Below are 19,705 nucleotides of genomic sequence, written 5' to 3' on the forward strand. Positions count from 1 at the left end.
GCAAGCATCACAGATGCGACGCGCGAGCCAAGAAACTCCCCGCTAAGAGCGGGAAGCTTTATGAAAGTGGCACGCGTGCCTATTACAATGTATGCACGCCCACCTGTAAACACTGTCTATACAGTTTCAAACATTTCTCCAGCTCACGATGCGAGCATTATGGAGATAGCGTGCGTGCCTGTAAGCTCACACGCACCCCTGCACTCGGCACTCAACACGGCTGCTCAGCGCGCACCTGCGCCTCTGGGAGCTGTAAACTCAGTGTTAGCACAAGGCAATTTGCCGGTGGGGCCCATACGTCACTGCGACACGCCCCCAGCCAACATTCAGCCCATATCTGTGCGAGCAAAAGCCTGGGAAAAAATCCCCGACATGCCAAAATGGGTTTTGAACATAATAAAACACGGTTACTCACTTCAATTCACTCGCAGACCACCCCGCTTTTCAGCGGTGGTCGAGACGAAAGTGAGGAAAGATGTGTCACATGTTCTACGCACCGAGGTGCTCGAACTGATAGAGAAGGGCGCTATAGAAACTGTTCCTCCCTCTATGAGCGAGGCGGGTTTTTACAGCTGCTATTTTCTCGTCCCGAAAAAGGACGGTGGCCTCCGCCCCATCCTAGATCTCAGACATCTGAACAAAGCTTTTATGATTCAGCTCGTTCAGAATGTTAACAACCAAACATATCCTCGCGCAAGTTCAGCCCGGGGTTGGTTTCTATCAGTGGATTTGAAAGACGCTTACTTTCACATTCCGATAGCGCCTCATCACAGGCCTTTTCTGAGATTCGCTTTCGAGGGACAGTCATACCAGTACACAGTACTACCTACGGGTATATTCCTAAAGTGCTCTCCACACCCTTCAGAGCACAGCTGATATCTCTGGCAGCGCTATCGTCCCCAGCAGACGAAAGCGACGCTAATTTACTCTGCCCCGTCAGGGCGCTCAGAGTATATTTGGAACGTTCTGCCCTGTTCAGACAGACGGAACAATTATTCGTATGCTTTGGCAGCCGCACTAAAGGTCTCGCAGTCTCAAAGCAAAGAATATTGCGCTGGATAGTGGATGCTATAGCGCTAGCTTATGAAGCCAAGGGCCTTCAATGCCCCTTAGGCGTCAGAGCTCACTCTACGAGGAGCATGGCCTCCTTGTGGGCTTGGTCGAGTGGGATACCCATTTAAGATATTTGTGCGGCGGCAGGCTGGGCCTCGCCTTCGACATTTATCAGGTTTTATAACCTACAGGTCCCCTCATTGCATTCCAACATTCTATCAGCCTGACTGTAGAATGGACTGGAGTATGTATATGCTGAGCATTATCTCCTCCCTTATAAGGTCCGTCTCTGACCGACTTAGAGGATTTTTTATGCATATCAGTACATAGAAAAATGCATTCCAACATTCTATCAGCCTGACTGTAGAATGGACTGGAGTATGTATATGCTGAGCATTATCTCCTTCCTTATAAGGTCCATCTCTGACTGACTTAGAGGATTTTTTTATGCATATCAGTACATTGAAAAATGCATTCCAACATTCTATCAGCCTGACTGTAGAATGGACTGGAGTATGTGTATGCTGAGCATTATCTCCTCCCTTACAAGGTCCGTCTCTGACTGACTTAAAGGATTTTTTATGCATATCAGCACATAGAAAACTCAGTACATAAGATATGTGCTTGTGTTTGTACTATGAGCAGCCCGCCATGGACCACCTTGGAAGGGCGCTCTATACTATCCCATTATGTAGCTCGCCGTTGGCCGGCTCGTGGAATAATCACTTTGCTTTAAGGCTCAGGCATCTGCCTCTGGCTTTATAGAGCGAAGTCAGCATGCACAGCGTTTTACATGGTGTTCCCATAGCGTAAGCTACTTACGCAATAGGAGAGACCTCTCGATAGGGAACAACTTGGTTACTAACGTAACCTCGGTTCCCTGAGAGGAGGGAACGAGTATTGCGTAAGCTGCCGTGCTTGTGCTTGGTCAGTTCGCTTCAGTCAATTGAACCTAAAGGAACTCGTATGATGGGGTGCCCATTATATAGCCTGGCTATGCTAATTTCGGCGGGCTCTGAGCCGCTGACGCTGGCTAGCGCCCATTGGTCGCGCATTCAGAGTCGCCCCGTCATTGGTTCGAGCAGTTGCCGCAGCACAGCCAATGACCGAGCTGCCTCGCTCATTACTGTCTGCTGTGCAGCTGCAATGCGTTTTACATAAAGACTTCAATATTTCTCGAGAAACGGAGTTTTCCCATAGCGTAAGCTACTTACGCAATACTCGTTCCCTCCTCTCAGGGAACCGAGGTTACGTTAGTAACCGAGTCGTTTTCCCCGGTGTCTATGCGCGCAATGAGTGGGCGCGGACAATTTGATAATTTTTCGTCTTGACGTCACAACGAAAAGGAAAATGACTCGTTGGAAAATCGATTCATTACATTGACTCAGAGTCGACTCCTACTTTTGAGAGACAATAACTTTTTTTACGGTGAACTTTCATATATAAAACTTTACAGGATGTTTTTGTTCACTTAAATCTATGTTACACACTACATGAAAGGTAATTTTCAAAATTCCATAATAGGTGCCCTTTAAAAAAATATCCTTTATTTCAGTAGCTGATTCAGTGGCAGAATGAATGGTACCTTCTTTGAAACCCAAAAAAGCGCATCCATCCATTAAAAAAAGTAATCCATACAGATCCAGGGGGTTAATAAAGGCATTCTGAAGCAAAGCAATGCGTTTTTGTAAGAAAAATATCCATATTTATGACTTTGTAAACTATAATCCCTGGCTTCCGGTAACAGTCGTCCACGCGTTCACGAGAGAGACAAGTTCCGGCGTATGATATAGGTGTAGTTTAAGCTCCAGTGAGAAGTGGTGAACGTGAAAGTGCAGAGGTTAGAGGAGGCCAGTGAACATGCAGATGGCCATTACCAGAAGCCTTTAAACTTAAGCACAATCATGTAGTGTTTCTGCAAGAGAATTACAGTGATATAAAAAATGAATCAGAGTGGGGTTTGTGGTGGAAGGGTGGTTGTTTTCTAAGCCATGGTACAAACTTAATTGCAGGGGTAGCTATTTTGTTTAATCCCATATTAATGTAAACAATATATCTAAAATGGAATTTGAAAAGGTTGTCTTCTGATTGTAAAAGATAGATAGAATTTCTTTGTTTAAGAAGTTCAAAGTTAAAAAGAGCTCTGCTTGTGATGATTCCTTGATTGTCGGTTTTGATTAGTTTTGATTTTATGAGGTGTTTCAAAAATGTCTTGATGATAAATTACTTCCCAAAATTTGTCAACAAGCAGTGCTGGCACTGTTACCTAAGAAAGGAGATTTTAGTCTTCTAAAGACCTGGAGGCCTGTAGCTATTCTAACAGCTGATTATAAGATAATAGCTAAAGTATTAGCAAATAGGCTGAAATCTGTTTTGACTGATATAATACCTGAAGATCAGTCTTAGTGTCACGTGCAAAGGGAAACACAAGAGCTGGATCTAGGCATGGTGATAATAGTAGAATAGTAGAGAGTAAACACAGGAACAAAGAAAACATCCACAATGGGAAAAAACTCAGGAACAAAGGAAACATCTACGATGGGTTCAGCAAATACACGGGAGGTCAAACACATAACAACTGGCAAAGGTAAAACAGACAACAGGGCAACAATGGGGAACAGCTGGAAGTGATCAGAACAAGGAATTATGGGAAGTGTAGTCCCTGAGGAACAGATGACAGAGGCAAAACACAGGGCAGACAAGAGTGAATCATAACATAAATTCATTATTTTAATCAAAATTCTACACACAATACCCCATAATGACAACTTGAAAGAACTTTGTTTGAAATATTTGCAAATATATTAAAAATAAAAAATTAACAAATTACATGTACATAAGTATTCGCAGCCTTTGCTCAATACTTTGTTGACGCGCCTTTGGCACCAATTACAGCCACAAGTAATTTTGTGTATGATGCTACATGCTTGGCACACCTATTTTTGGGCAGTTTCTCCCATTCTTCTTTGCAGGACCTCTCAAGTTCCATCAGGTTGGATGGGGAGTGTCAGTGCACAGCCATTTTCAGATCTCTCCAGAGATGTTAAATCGGGTTCAAGTCTGGGCTCTGGCTGGGCCACTCAAGGACATTCACAGAGTTGTTCCGTAGCCACTCCTTTGTTATCTTTGCTGTGTGCTTAGGGTCGTTGTCCTGTTGGAATATGAACCTTCACCCCAGTCTGAGGTCCAGAGCACTCTGGAGCAGGTTTTCGTCAAGGATGTCTCTGTACATTGCTGCATTCATCTTTCCCTCGATCCTGACTATTCTCCCAGTTCCTGCCACTGAAAAACATACCCACAGCATGATGCTGCCACCACCATGCTTCACTGTAGGGATGGTATTGGCCAGGTGATGAGCAGTGCTTGGTTTCCTCCAGACATGAGGCTTGCCATTTAGGCCAAAGAGATCAATCTTTGTTTCATCAGACCAGAGAATTTAGTTTATCATGGTCTGAGAGTCCTTCAGGTGCCTTTTGGCAAACTCCAGGTGGGCTGTCATGTGCCTTTTACTGAGGAGTAGCTTCTGTCTGGTCAGTCTACCATACAGACCTGATTGGTGGAGTGCTGCAGAGATGGTTGTTCTTCTGGAAGGTTCTCCTCTCTCCACAGATAAATGCTGGAGCTCTGTCAGAGTGACCATCGGGTTCTTGGCCACCTCCCTGACTAAGGCCCTTCTCTCCCGATCGCTCAGTTTGGCCAGGCGGCCAGCTCTAAGAAGAGTCCTGGTGGTTCCAAACTTCTTCCATTTACGCATGATGGAGGCCACTGTGCTCACTGGGACCTTCAATGCAGCATAAATGTATCTGTACCCTTCCCCAGATCTGTGCATCGATAAAATCCTGTCTCGGAGGTCTACAGACAATTCCTTGGACTTCATGGCTCAGTTTGTGCTCTTACATGCACTGATTACTATGGGACCTTATATAAACAGGTGTGTGCCTTTCCAAATCATGTCCAATCAACTGAATTTACCACAGGTCGACTCCAATCAAGTTGTAAAAACATCTCAAGCATGATCAGTGGAAACAGGATGCACCTGAGCTCAATTTTGAGTGTCATGGCAAAGGCTGTTAATACTTATGTTTATGTGATTTTTTTCGTTTTTTATATTAATACATTTGCAAAGATTTCCAACAAACTTATTTCACGTTGTCATTATGGGGTATTGTTTGTAGAATTTTGAGGAAAATAATGAATTCAATAAATTTTGGAATAAGGCTGTAACAACAAAATGTGAAGTGCTGTGAATACTTTCAGGATGCACTGTATATTGGATTATTCCAAACTAAATTGTTTAAATGTGGGCCTTTGATAGAGTGTACCATGGTTTTCTTTTTAAAACACTGCATGCTTTTGTGTTTGGAGATGTTTTAATTTCCTGTGTTAAACTGTTGTATATGAATGCTTCTTGTATGGTAAAAATAGGTGGAGGATTAAGTCAGCAATAAGAGTGCAGAGTGGCATTAGTCAAGGGTGTCGAATACAGTCATCAATTATATGAGAGTGCATTGCTGTGTAATGACAAAACAACAATGGTTTTACCAGCCATTCCAGGAAATGTCAAGTGGGAAAAGTCTGGTTTTAAATTTGTAGGAATATATTTGGGCTCTGAAGAATATAGGAAAATAAATTGGGAGGGTGTAAAGGATAAATATGTGCCAGGTTGTCTCACAGGTTTTGCTCAACTGTCCTATAGGGGAAGAGTACTGGTTATAAACAATCTAGTTGCCTCTACTTTATGGCACAAGTTAACTGTGTTGGATCCACCAGGGGATTTATTTGGAAGCATCCAAAGACTGCTTGTGCATTTTTTCTGGTCTGGACAACATTGTCTAAGAGAGTCAATACTGTATCTATGGATCCATGAAGGGGGTCAAGGACTTATAGATATCAGGTCAAGAGTGGCTGCTTTTAGATGGCAAACTGTTCAGAAATTACTCTGGCATCAACCACAGAGCTGGATGGTAGTAGCTTGTGCCCTATTGAACAGAGTGGGGCATTTGAATCTGGAAAGGCAACTTTTTTTATGAGCTTGAAAGAGATGGACCTTGGTGGACTCCTTTCTTTTATGCTTCAGTACTTCAAGCATGGCTGATTTTGCTGTGGAAAGGGAACAGTTTGACACATCTAGAGTTTGGAATCTAGAAGAATCTTTAATTTCAACCCTTGTCTGTCTAGTGTGTTGCTGAAATAAAAGATTGTCCGTGCATGTCTGGTGAGAGCAGGACTTCACAAGATCCTACCATCTCAGAATAAATGAGCAATGAATCAATGCAGAACAGCTGCTCCCCCACTGATCATTATCAAGCCTTTACACTGTCTTTGCTGACACTGGTCTAGCAAATAGTGGACCCCAGTGACATTCCAAGCAGGGGGGAGGTTAGCTGCATGCAATATTAAAACACTCCTTTCCCCCATAGGAAATGGACATAAAGCTCAGAACAACAGACTTTCTTCATTAATTTATAGACAAACCATACTATAAATTCACGTGTATATCCCCAGGACATTGTGTAGATGATCATTACTGTCTTTTAAAGTGTATTTGTTTATGTATACTGTTTTATGCATGACTTATGACAGGACTACCAGCTAATGTAAAATTATTTAGTATGATGTTTCCTATCATATGAATTCTTGTGTGACATCCTTTACAATGGTATATATATATGATTCTGACAGCATGAATTGTATGCTTTCTATATTAATCAGAGCATAAAGGGGCATAAACTAACCCCAATCATGCAAAGGAGTTAGCTTCCAAACAAAGGAACATGTTCCTTTCTCATTGTTCAAGCCAGACTCGAGAGGAGGGACCTCCATCAGAAGTTAAATGACACATCCCGCCTCTTACTCGCTCTCTTTTCCCCTGACTCTCTTCCCTCTGCTGATGTTCGTGTGGGGCCGGGACCATCCGGTCCAACCATGAGGTTGCAGGCCGGCAGGCCTCAACACATCAAGCCATGTGTAACTACCTCGACCATAGAGTCAATGAACACCACAATTCATCATAATTTCTTCATTCAACACGGAAGAAATTGATTGCAACTTGAACACCATGCACCTGCGACTGCATCTGGGCTCTCTCAACAGCCAAGGCAATTGCAAGTATCGTACCAGCAACTAACTGAACTTATGTTTAGTATAAGAGGTAAACCCCTTTGTAACAAAAGGTGCTTTAATATTAAGAAACGGATGGTCCTCTCAGATGGTCAAAAATGAATCTTTTCATTACTGCTTTTCCCGTAGTCTGTTCCGGTTTCATTTTATTTTCACTTTTCCCTTTCCCATGTATGATAGTTTCGTGTGTAGGTTTTTGTTTAGATTAGTTATGTGTTTGTATTTTAGTTAAATAAAGCTTTTGTGTACATTCTTGCAAGCTGATTGATGGTCTGCTTGTAAATCAATGTAAATTTAACGATTCGATCTCAGCTCAATGCTAAGGAAGAGTTATTCATAGTTCCCTTTTAAAGATATTTTGACTGTGGTATATTTTGATAAATACTCTCATCCCTGTTTCTAAAAGATTGTGCTTCAAAGCTATACCTATATGTGTCATATTATTGTCAATAAGCCATGAGAATAATATTACTCCAATAAGAGAATTAATCATAATTCTCTTAATAAAGCTAATTCCCAACAGTAGAAATTGTGAGCTGATACATCGAGACATTGTATTATGATTTTAATGGTGGAGAATTTTATTCAGACAAATAATCTATTTATTTAAATTATAACAGTTGTCAAATGCGACTGATTCCATTATAAATTTCGTTACATAGTAATGTAGAAATAGGACCATTTAATTTAATTCCTAGCTCACACATACTGTTTTACTAACAAATGACGGTAATGTACACGCCAATTTAACCTGTGCAGTGTACATTTATCGTACCGAATTTGCTACATATATCGGTGTGAGAATCTGGGCACTTTAACTGATTACTGTTTATTTGTGCATTGTGGAACGCACTGACGTTCATATGCATCGATGAAACTGTTTTCATTAGTGTTGACCATGATCACAAATCACTGGTGTTGGTTGCTATGCGATGAAAGTTCACGGGAAGTCCTAAAGAGATTCTTCCGGGCAATTTACCGTGCATGCGCAACCTGCCGACGCCATATTGTAAACACAGTACAGCTAAGCTATTAGCATAGCACAACACCGCTAAACTAACCCCTAAATATGCTACACTTGCTGAGTTAATGAATAATACTGATTTTACACTTGCTGAGTTAATGAATAATACTGATTTTTTTTCTTCTTGTGGTGTACAGCAGGTGTGTTATGCCAAGCCATTGAAAAGAGCGGTTTTGATATATTGTTATGAAATTGTGTAATATTGCATATTATTTGGGTATATTTTATTGTTATTGAGGTTTTTTTAACGTTTTTTTATAATGTAATATTTATATTATCTTTTAGGTTTTATTGTAAATAAAAGAGGATTTAAAGTTCAAGGGCTCTCTCTCTCTCTCTCTCTCACTCTGTCTGTCGGTCTCTTGGTCTCTGAGCTTGCTAAACATTCCCACCTGAGAACAATAGCCAAATTGTCAAACAAGGATAAGGGTCAACTGAGGAAAACACTTTAGAAATGGCATGTAAATGTTTCTTCGAGACATAGGGATGGAGACCAGCATAGTCTCATCAATGAGAATCTAATCTACAGTTCTGAGATGGCACTGACAACCGAAAAACCCCAAAATCACAAAAACGGAGTAAATGATGTAATCCAGCAGCACTTTCCCAGTGTATCATCAAATTATTAATTGTTTTATTCTAAATAATTTAGCTATACACTTCTCTCAGCGACCCTCTATCTAGTCCCCTCCCCCTCAGTATAATCTTTGGCCGAGTGCTAGAGACGCCAGCTGATCCCTGCACGAGACTCCTGCTGTTGCTCGCACTGCACCACAATTCATCAGGATGCGTCGTGCTTCTTTGTGCTCAGCCTCAGTTCCAAAACAAGAAAAGGGCTTGTGACAGTTCCAAAAAATTACTAGAATGTTACAGTAAAGCAGGTTGAGAACTTGCTATATGTTATATGTAAATTTAATAGAAAGCTAACTTTACATGGAACAATTATATGATGTTTGAAATTGGTTATTTTAATGAAAGTGTTTTCTCTCTCTCTCCCCAGACATGTTGGATAAAACTGTGGAGTGTAACAAAAGGTATGTCCATCGCTTATCCTTATGAAACCCCATAACGTGTCGACAAACTATTCAAATTATTTCAAATGACAAGAATCTTTCACAATGGACAAATAGAGAGAGAGCTATCTAATTTTTTTTTTTATCTAAGTTGGCTACAAGTAGACATCTTACCTTCCTCGCTCTTTTCCGTCATAACTTTGTTTTAAGATCATGGACATGTACTGTATCCGCATACACTTGGTGACAGCCTCCTCCGTTGTCACTCTGCACTGTCCGAGGCTCCAACCTTCTTCAGTTTCATATCTACGCTCAGGGGACCGCTGCCCACCTGTCAAATCAGCCCGAGATTGACAACCATATGAACCAATCAGGAAGCGCTGTACAATAAATTCCAACCAATGGTAGAGCTAGGAGGCGTTAACGTTTAGGATAGCATTTTGCAATCGGCACTTTTACATTATAATTAAAACAACAACAAAAACAAAACAAAAAGACGAAAGGGCTTAATTGATCTGTTTCTCACCCAGACCTATTATATCACTTCTAAAGATATGGATTTAACAACTGGACTTTTATGCTGCCTTTATGTGCTCTGAGAGCTTCAAAAATGTGGTACCCATTCACGTGCATTGCGAGTATCTACGGGGCTGAGAAAATCTTAATTTCTGTTCTGCAGAAGAAAGTAAGTCATACACATCTGGCAATCTGGGGTGGCATGAGGGTGAGAGAATTTTCAGCTTTGGGTAATCTATTCCTTTACCTAGTAGCCTTACTATGTATGGTACAAATATTATATTTCTTTAAGAATACAATACATGTAATTTTACTGTAAAACAATGTGAAAGAAAAAAAGAAGAAAAAAATTATGAAATGTATATTGTTTAATTAGACAATACATATGTATATATATATATATATATATATATATATATATATATATATATATATATATATATATATATATATTTATATTATGTATATGTGAAAAACTATAATTTGGCATTCTTAATATTACATTTAAAAGCAGATTTTGTAGTCCCAGTGAAGAATATTAAAATCATTTGAGTTAATATATATATATGCGTAGCGAACTGTTAAGTATACATGTTCCAAAGTGACATTTTATATATGCCTAAAACATTTACAGTGAATTTCTGGCAACCAAAGCTGCAAGTTTTTAACATACATTCAACGGGACCTTTTTTAAAAAAAATTTATATACAATTAATCACAATCAATCCATCCATCCATTCAAGTTCTTAAATTTGAGTAGTTCAGAAACTTTTTTCTTTGCAGAAAAACACTTAATTTGAATCAGCTGTATTTATTGAGAATAATATCAATATTTCTTGCAAAGCAAATCAAAGACATGTTGGATTAAAAGGCTGCATTTATATTTCCCAAAGTCATTACTTTTGCACAGTCAGAATCACAGTTATATGTAGTAATTACTGTAGTTTGCATACTTGTACAAAACCAAGCACACCCATTGGAAACCCCTTTGGTGTGACCTTGTGAACCATAACACAAAGACAACTTCAGAAATACATCTCAAACTTTCTAGATATAAAAGAAAATATTTTAGTGAATGCAGTCAAAGCTGGGCACAATCTCTCTTCATACTGTACGCAACATCACTGCTAAGGAAAACAACTCTCAAAAACTGCTGGGTCAGAGTTCTGTTGGGTCACAGTGCTGCTTTCATCCAGGCAAAGAGACTAATACTTAAGTGGACATTTGCATGACACACAGAGAAAAATACATGAAAGGTAAAATTTCAAAAGCAAACCATATATTTTAGAAAAACTAAAATTTAGCAAATGCAGATATGACCTGCAGTTAGGCTTTTTTTGTCTTGACTTGGGTCTGTTTTTAAGGGTTAGAACAGAAGTATGAAAACTGCTGAACACACTCTGATCTCACCTAGTCTGAACTATTGGACTGTTAAATCGAAGGCTAACACCACACACACACAAGCGCATGTTTCTACAGCTGTTCAAATAAGACTCACACATTTGTCCTCCAGCTCAATATGGTTCATCTGGGAAGGATCCCTCCTACGTACTCAGACACATTTACTGCGTGTATACACCAGAACACATCCATGTGTTTGAGACAAGCTTATCTGTACTGTACTGTATATTCCCCAGAACAACTGATTTTGGTATGACCAGTGAAGGCAAAATTTTACAGTATGAAGAATGCATACATTCTGGCCTAAAGAAAAGAAACATTTAGATATGTGCAACATTTTTGTTGGTTAGAATCATCATAATTTCAATCAACAATAAAAAAGAAGAAAAATAAAAAAACCTCTTGATATTGAACAAGATAGGCACAAGTTACACATGGTTATCATTAGTCAAAACTGAGTTTACTGAATGTGTTTTTTCTGACAGTTTCAGGTTTCTCTTATCTTTCAGTAACATATTCATATAACTAAATGTCCCTATTTTGAGTAATCGGCAGTAGCAGAAAACTAAAAAAACAAGTTCGATTTCATTGGAGTAAAATATCTAAAGCAAACTTGGAACAGAAGAAACTTAGGAATATGTCTGAATAAGCAAACACTGCTTTCATTCTTTTAAAAACTAAAAGACCTTTCAAGTCAACAAATCAAATCACTCACACAAAATGTAATGATTACACTCTAAAGTTAAATTCCTTATGAAGCTGTTACAAGATGCTTTTACAATATGCAGTGCATGCCTACAGAGTGACATGTTCAGTATAACAGACATTTATATCAATATACTGAATATACTGCACACATACGAAGAATCATCAAAAGAAAAATGCAATCAAATTTGGTTTTAAATGAAGCGCCACTGAACTGCAAGCTTTATTATGTGGTGTGTTGTATTAGCATTGTTAACTGCACCAGAATCTGTTATCTTTGTTATGGCTCCATGCTAAAATCAATGTTGCAATTATTGGCAAATGGTAAATAAGTATCTGGTTGAACTCTGTATTCTGAAGGGTTTGCTATGATATGATATGATTTATGATATGATTAGACCAAAGCAATGTCTGGCTTATGTATCTGATAAGATTATGGTAATAATATGACCATATACAGTATGGACATACATACTATGCACAATGTATGGTGAGAGTATGTGAAGTCCAGATATCAGTTCAGAACAAATAACAACTCTTTAAGTCTAATTGAATAACTGTAAAGTTCTGATAAATCTATGATAATGGACACACTGACCTGAAAAGCAAACCAATACATAATGTATTGTTCGGCTGTGAGACCCACAGCAACAGTAACTATTATTTAACATATAAACTATAAGGTGCTTTGTTGATCACAAGATAGTAGACTTCTTGCTCTGACTGGAACTTTGGCCTGTTCATGCTAAAGCCATAGATGAATGAGCTTCCATTAAGCTGATAATACTTATAGATTTTACAGTCCAAGAGGTGGCTGAGTATCATGAGGGACATGCAGGAAGAGACAGGTAGAGGGAAAAGACAGCGAGACACTAGGATGCGAGTGTCTCGCATCCTAGAGAGAGAGACTTTAAGCATACAGTATGAATGACGGGACAAGTTGGACAACATTCACAGCAGTCAAAAAAAAAACAAGTATGTTTTATAGAGCCATAAGGACAGAGCTGGTTGGCCATGTTTATCAACGGTATAAAATGCAGAGAAAGTGGCTTATATCTATATTGAGTGCTTTTTCCACAGAGAGAGTATACAACAAAGAAATCACAAAGACAGGCAAGGGAGTGAGATCAAAGAGACAATCAAAGAGAAAAACGAAGAGAGCCAAGGAGAATTCAGTTCTGACTCCAGTCTCTCCATCATCAGAGTAACATTCAGACCATGTTGTGTGGCATTCACACATGAAGCTAGGTGGTGAACATTGTTTCAGCATTGTGAAAGCATTCCAGCACACTCCCTCTTCCTCAGCATGATATGGGATGCCAGTTGCTATGCAGCAGAATGGAGGTGCATATATATTTCTCTCCTACTCATCCCTCCATGCACACAGGACAGATGAAAAGAGATTTTCTCTTTATCTTGGCTTTTATTAGAGAAAATTTGGCATGGTTTAAAACAAGCGAGCTTTCTTCTTTAGGTCATTTTTCTTCCACAAGGCCAAACGGTCAAACTGTTCAATGGTCATCCCAAATACGTTGAAGAAGTTCTCTGGTGACAGGTGCCTCTGAAATTATAAGAATTGCAATAAATGAAATGATTCGAATTTTAAACTTTATCTTAATCAATTGTTACAGAATACAACTTGTCACTGCACCAACACAATCCATAATAGAGATGAGTCACAATCATAGACTACTCAACTAGTTGTCCAAAACCCACTAGTTGATTAGTGTTGTCAACTAGTTTAATTTTGGTATTTTTAGCAGGTGGAGCTTTAATGTGCATGCTGTAGTGATTTATCTGTAAACGCGCCCTAAGAAACACGTCCAACCAGGGTCAGGGGAACTCTAAACTAGCTTAATTATACAGGGCTTCCCTAAAACAGATTAGTTGACTAGTCATTGAGGCAAAACCACCAAAAAGCACATTTTGAAAATATGATCATAATTTCAGCCTCAAAACTCTACATGGAACAAGCTGATATTTCGTTTGAACATGTATTTGGTTTAACCAGGTGTTTTCAAACTGGGGTGCGGGACCACCAGGGAACTGCAAAGGGATGCTAGGGGGTCTGTGGACATTTTCAAAGGAAAGTAAAAAACAAGTTTGACATTATGGAAGTTGAATGAAATCATAAGACTAAATCACAATTCTTTTATTCTATAGACACCAACAGTTTTAAACCATAAGAAATAAAAACAACGGCATACTGTATATATATATATATATTTGTGATTAAAATATTTATAGTACCTTTAGCTTGGTCACTGGAGGTTGTAAGGCCATATTCTCAGTAAAGTTGCTTTGGAACAATATTGTGGAAAAGTGCTATACAAATTAATTTAAATTAAAATGTTTCTCTTCAGATGTACACATCTAACTAAGTCTAACAGTGAAATATGATTAAACCAAGATACATTGCAAACTTAATAAAAATCAAATATTTCATATATCATGTATTAATAATTGATTTAGGATTTAGTAAAATGATGACATTAAAGCCAATTATTTAATTTTGATAACATGTCTTTATGATATCATTCATATTATTTTTCTCACATAGTAAAATTGGGTCTTTATAAAGTCCTTGGAATCAAAAAGTTTGAAAACCCCTATGTTAGACAATTGGCTTGCATATTTTATGCCCCAGCTGATAGGTCAGTTGACATGTAATTTGTAAGCAAATTAATTTACATACTCTGTCTAACATTTAAATTGCCTCAGTTATTTGCAGATACTGTAAGCTGGTTCACTACAACGCACTGCAAAACTTTTTCACTGAAACACTCCATGTAGATCTGCTTCACAAGGATTGTATATGTATCTTATTGTGCAGCAGCTGCACGTCCTACATGCTTAATACAGTGTGTCCTATGTATGTATAATTGTGCAGATGCATATCTTCCATGCTCAACAAAACATGTCTATGTACAGTATGCTCTAGCAGTTGCAAATCTTTGTATTTTCTCTGCAACAGTAGTGTAGAAGATCTAATCTCCCAAGACCAAACCTACCAACTTGTCATGTGCATTATAACAACTTACCTTTATTCTGAGAGCTGAAATGACTGCAATGCATTTTTGCACATCGGAACATCAACTATCCAGACACATTATATCTTAGTTACAAAAATGGCAATACTTTGCAAAGTTAAACAAATCAAGCAGGCAGAATAGCTCCATGCTACAGTCATCCAACTATAAAGGCCTAAAATAACAAAGTCAGAGGGCTAATCAAACTTTAATCAGAACAAACCCAAACGCCTCTGCCAGGATTCTAAAAACTGTGTTTATTCTGCTATCAGTATCTGCACAGAGCAAACGTCATTACGGATTAAAGAGTGAGAGAAAAATGACACAATATTGACAATAATTACAAACATCAATATGCATGTCACTTAAAACTATGCAGTTGTTGAAGCAGGATTACGAGCACCACTGGGGTGCTGTGAAAGTTTCATTAAAGGTTCTAATTAAATTAAAACATTCCAGAATGGATTTGTATAAATCTTTATGCTTTCAAGCCCTCTTGCCCAGATAGCAAAAAATGTCCGCACGGCTTCTTTTTGCCGCCGTCCCCAAGCTGTCGGCTATAGGTGCGTCCCACTGGCGGGGATGAAGCGTTTGCCGCCGAATTCGTCACTCCCATTTCTTGCGAGATGCCGCGCGGTCAGACGGCGGGCCGCCCGCTTCATTTTCTCTGGCGGTTGCCTCGCGTGCAATCGACCAGCGGCCGACGGCGGCAAGCCGCTTTGAAATAGCCTACAAGGACAGCTTAGACTCTCAAAATCGACCAGCCATGTTGGCTATTATTATTTTTTGCTCCAAAGCCATTAGGGTTTATAACAGATTCTTGACTCTTGATTCCATGATAAGGTAAGGTTTAGGAAATAACATTTAAATTACTTTGAAACTCTGAAGCGATTATACAGTAATATATGTAAAATATATTGAATTATTTATGCACAGGTGAAAATTGTTTACATTACTTTGATTGGTGCACATTGAGACATGCAATAAACCAAAAATAATTCCTTTTTGTAAAACTTACTTGGCAATAAATATCTTTCTGATTAGGTTTTAAAATAGATATTTAATACAGGGTATGAACAATTTAGCAGAATAAATTGATGAAGTTAGACTTTTCACCAATGCCTGTATCAGTGAACAGTGAAAGACATCTGCAACATGGCCAAAATATCGGGTTGTAACACAAAACAAGGAAACCAGCGTCAACTTAAAGGGTAAGTCTTTTTTTAATCTTTTCTTTAAAGGGTATGCAGAGACAGTCTTTGCTTCTTTTTCCCTCCTGTGCTCCGTCGCTCCTGCCCTTTTTATGCCGCTCTCCTCATGTTACTGCAATCAGAGACAGGTGTTAGTCATCATTTAGCTCAGGTGTGAGCGCCCTTACCGCTTTTCTCTCCCGGACGGGCGCTTGACCACGCCCGCTGCCACATACCCCCACCGCCCGACTCAGGCCGGGCGTCATCCGCCTGCCTACCACTCCCCATTTCTGGAGAGGAAGTCAGCGGCAGCCATCTGCACCCCCGGTCTGTGGACCACCTTGAACTTAAAAGGCTGGAGGGCCAGATACCAACGGGTGATCCGGGCGTTCATATCCTTCATGCGGTGGAGCCACTGCAGTGGGGCGTGATCCGAGCAGAGGGTGAAGGCCCGCCCCAGCAGGTAGTATCGGAGGGTGAGGACCGCCCACTTGATGGCCAAACACTCCTTCTCTACGGTGCTGTACTTAGTCTCCCTCAAGGAGAGCTTCGGCTAATGTACAGCACCGGGCGTCCTCTCCCTCCACCAACTGCGAGAGCACGGCGCCCAACCCTCTGTCTGAAGCGTCCGTCTGCAAAACAAAAGGGAGAGAGAAGTCAGGTGCATGCAAAAGCGGCCCCCACAAAGTGCAGCTTTAATCTCTGTAAACGCCTGTTGGCACTGCTCTGACCACTGGACCGGATCTGGAGCCCCTTTTTAGTAAGGTCAGTCAGCGGGCTGGTGACATCCGAATAATTAGGTACAAACCGTCTGTAATAGCCAGCCAGCCCCAGGAACTGCCTCACCTCCTTTTTGGTCTTGGGTCTAGGGCAAGTCGCAATCGCCGTGGTCTTGTCAATTTGGGGTCGCACCTGGCCATGACCCAAGTGGAACCCCAGATACCGTACCTCCACACGCCCAACCGCAAGCACTTTTTCGGGTTTGCCGTGAGCCTCGCCCGCCGCAGCGATCTCAGGACGGCCCTCAGATGTTGCAAGTGCCGCTGCCAATCATTGCTATAAATGATGATATCATCTAGATAAGCAGCGGCGTAAGCAGTATGCGGTCTGAGGATCCTATCCATGAGGCGCTGAAACGTGGCTGGTGCCCCGAACAAACCGAAAGGAAGCGTCACGAATTGGTGTAATCCGAACGGCGTGGTGAAGGCCGTTTTTTCACGGGATATTGGTGTCAAGGGGTTCTGCCAATAACCCTTCGTTAGATCCAAGGTCGAATAAAACCGAGCAGAACCTAACCGATCGAGCAGTTCATCAACACGGGGCATTGGGTACGCGTCAAATTTAGACACCGCGATTGACTTTTCTATAATCCACACAGAAGCGTACAGACCCGTCGCTCTTGGGAACAAGGACGACCGGGCTGGACCAATCGCTGTGAGATTCTTCTATTACTCCCATGTCCAGCATCGCGTCCAATTCTTCCCGAACTATTTTCTTTTTATGCTCGGGCAAGCGATAAGGGCGGCAACGTACCACTACGCCCGGCTCGGTCTCGATGTGGTGTTGTATGATGTCTGTACGGCCCGGTAGAGGAGAGAACACGTCTGCAAACTCCTTTTGTAGTTCGGAAACCTCTGCGAGTTGGCGTGGTGAGAGGTGGTCTCCACAAGGAACCGGGGTGTTAGGATCGCAGGCTTTGTTTACCTCCGGTCCGAGCTCCGCCCTCTCGGAACTACCGTTGCCAACGTCACAGAGGCCGCCTCTTCCCTCCACAATTTCAGGAGGTTGAGGTGATATATTTGACGCGCCCCTCTATCGGTACGTTTAACTTCATAATCGAGGTCCCCTACTGGTCGTGTGACCTCAAAGGGTCCTTGCCACTTGGCGAGTAATTTAGAGCTCGATGTTGGGAGTAATACAAGCACTTTATCTCCGGTGCAAATTCCCGTAGCTGAGCACCCCTGTCATACAGCCGGCGTTGGCGTTCTTGAGCCTGGAGCAAATTCTCCTGTGTTAATTGCCCCAGTGTGTGGAGTTTTGCTCGAAGATCAAGAACGTATTGAATTTCATTTTTGGCACTAGAAGGTCCCTCCTCCCAAGTTTCACGGATGACGTCGAGGACCCGCGTGGGCGTCGTCCGTACAGCAGCTCAAATGGGGAAAATCCCGTGGAGGCTTGCGGGACCTCTCGTACTCGCGAATAACAGGGGTCCAGCCACTTATCCCAATTCCTAGCGTCTTCGTGCACGAATTTACTGAATCATATTTTTCAGTGTTTTATTAAATCGTTCCACCAGCCCATCCGTCTCGCGGATGGTACATGCTAGTGCTGAATCGACTTAACGCCCAATAATTCGTAAAGTTCGCGAAGTGTTCGTGACATAAACGTAGTGCCTTGGTCGGTGAGGATTTCTTTCGGAACCCCCACCCGGAGATTATCTTGAAGAGTGCCCTGGCAACACTGCGTGCTGAGATGTTGCTCAGAGGCACTGCTTCCGGATATCGCGTTGCGTAATCCACCAGGACTAACACAAAGCGATGTCCGCGTGGCGTCCGTTCTAATGGCCCGACGAGGTCCATTCCAATTCTCTCGAAGGGAACCTCGATCAACGGAAGGGGCGCAAAGGCGCTTTTGGGGTGGCCGGTGGGTTTACCAGCTGACATTCGCGCACGCCGCACACCACCTGCGGACGTCGCCGCCAATGCCCGCCAATAGAAACGGGCTATTAGACGGAAAAGTGTTTTCCGTTCCCCTAGGTGACCGGCCATAGGATTATAGTGAGTCGCCTGGAAAACCATTTCCCGGCGGCTCCGTGGGATCAACAATTGTGTCACTTCCTCCTTTGTTTGAGCGTCCTGCGTCACTCTATATAACCGATCTTTAATAAGCGAAAAATACGGATATGAAATGGCGACACCGGCCGGAGTTGTTGACCATCGATTACTCTCACTTGGTCAAAGGCGTGCTTAAGGGTTTCATCCCGCGACTGCTCCAAGGGGAAGTCCCCTCAGGGAACTCCCTGAGAGGAGGGGTGACCCCTCGCCCCTTCCCTCGTCACTCGAGCAGCCGAGGGCGGCCCCGCTCCGCCTCCCTGCCAAAGCATCGCACATCACACACCTCTTCACTTTCATGCAGGACCCATCCGCACAAACTCCCTCTAATACATTTCTAAAATTCGGCCAATCAGTACCCAAGATTAGCGGATGGGTGAGGCGGAACTAACCGCTGCCTCCACACTATGTTTTTCTCCCCGAATTTGATTGCTAAAGTCACCATGGGGTACTTGTGAATATCCCCATGCACACACCTCACCCTCACCCGTTTAGCTGTGCCCAAAGCCCCGGGTTGAACCAAGCGTTGGTGGATGGTGGTCTGATTACAGCCGGTATCCATCAATGCTTGGTATGTACCCCCCTGGATCCTTACCGGGACCCGGTACGCTCCAGCCCGACCGGGGGCAGCCTGCGGGACATCGGAGACCCGCACCACCGTCCCCACCTCCATCAGCGGACACTGATCCCGGAAGTGGTCCGGGTCTCCGCACCTCCAACAGACCGGCCCAGGCGCCACGGCCGCACCCGTGCTAGGGGGAGAGAGAGAAAGGGGGGGAGGGCTCATCTGCCCTCGGCATCGCCGCCAGGTGGTCCTCCGCGA

At 41.9% G+C, this 19,705-nt stretch overlaps 2 protein-coding genes across 2 annotated transcripts in view; both read right to left on the bottom strand.

Moving 5' to 3' along the window:
- LOC127633290 (actin filament-associated protein 1-like) overlaps nt 1-9,499 on the bottom strand; it is a 117,097-nt gene extending 107,598 nt beyond the window's left edge. Inside the window, exon 1 of the mRNA XM_052112295.1 lies at nt 9,385-9,499. Within this exon, the coding sequence (XP_051968255.1) occupies nt 9,385-9,406 (22 nt within the window). The 5' untranslated portion in view covers nt 9,407-9,499. The remainder of the gene's footprint in view (nt 1-9,384) is intronic.
- A 771-nt stretch (nt 9,500-10,270) lies between these two features.
- The window catches only part of LOC127633237 (actin-binding LIM protein 2-like), an 81,241-nt gene continuing 71,806 nt past the window's right edge, over nt 10,271-19,705 (bottom strand). Inside the window, exon 20 of the mRNA XM_052112174.1 lies at nt 10,271-13,393. Coding sequence (XP_051968134.1) covers nt 13,280-13,393 — 114 coding nt within the window. The 3' untranslated portion in view covers nt 10,271-13,279. The remainder of the gene's footprint in view (nt 13,394-19,705) is intronic.

The sequence above is a fragment of the Xyrauchen texanus genome, chromosome 40 (genome assembly GCF_025860055.1).
Source record: "Xyrauchen texanus isolate HMW12.3.18 chromosome 40, RBS_HiC_50CHRs, whole genome shotgun sequence".
Lineage (NCBI taxonomy): Eukaryota > Metazoa > Chordata > Actinopteri > Cypriniformes > Catostomidae > Xyrauchen > Xyrauchen texanus.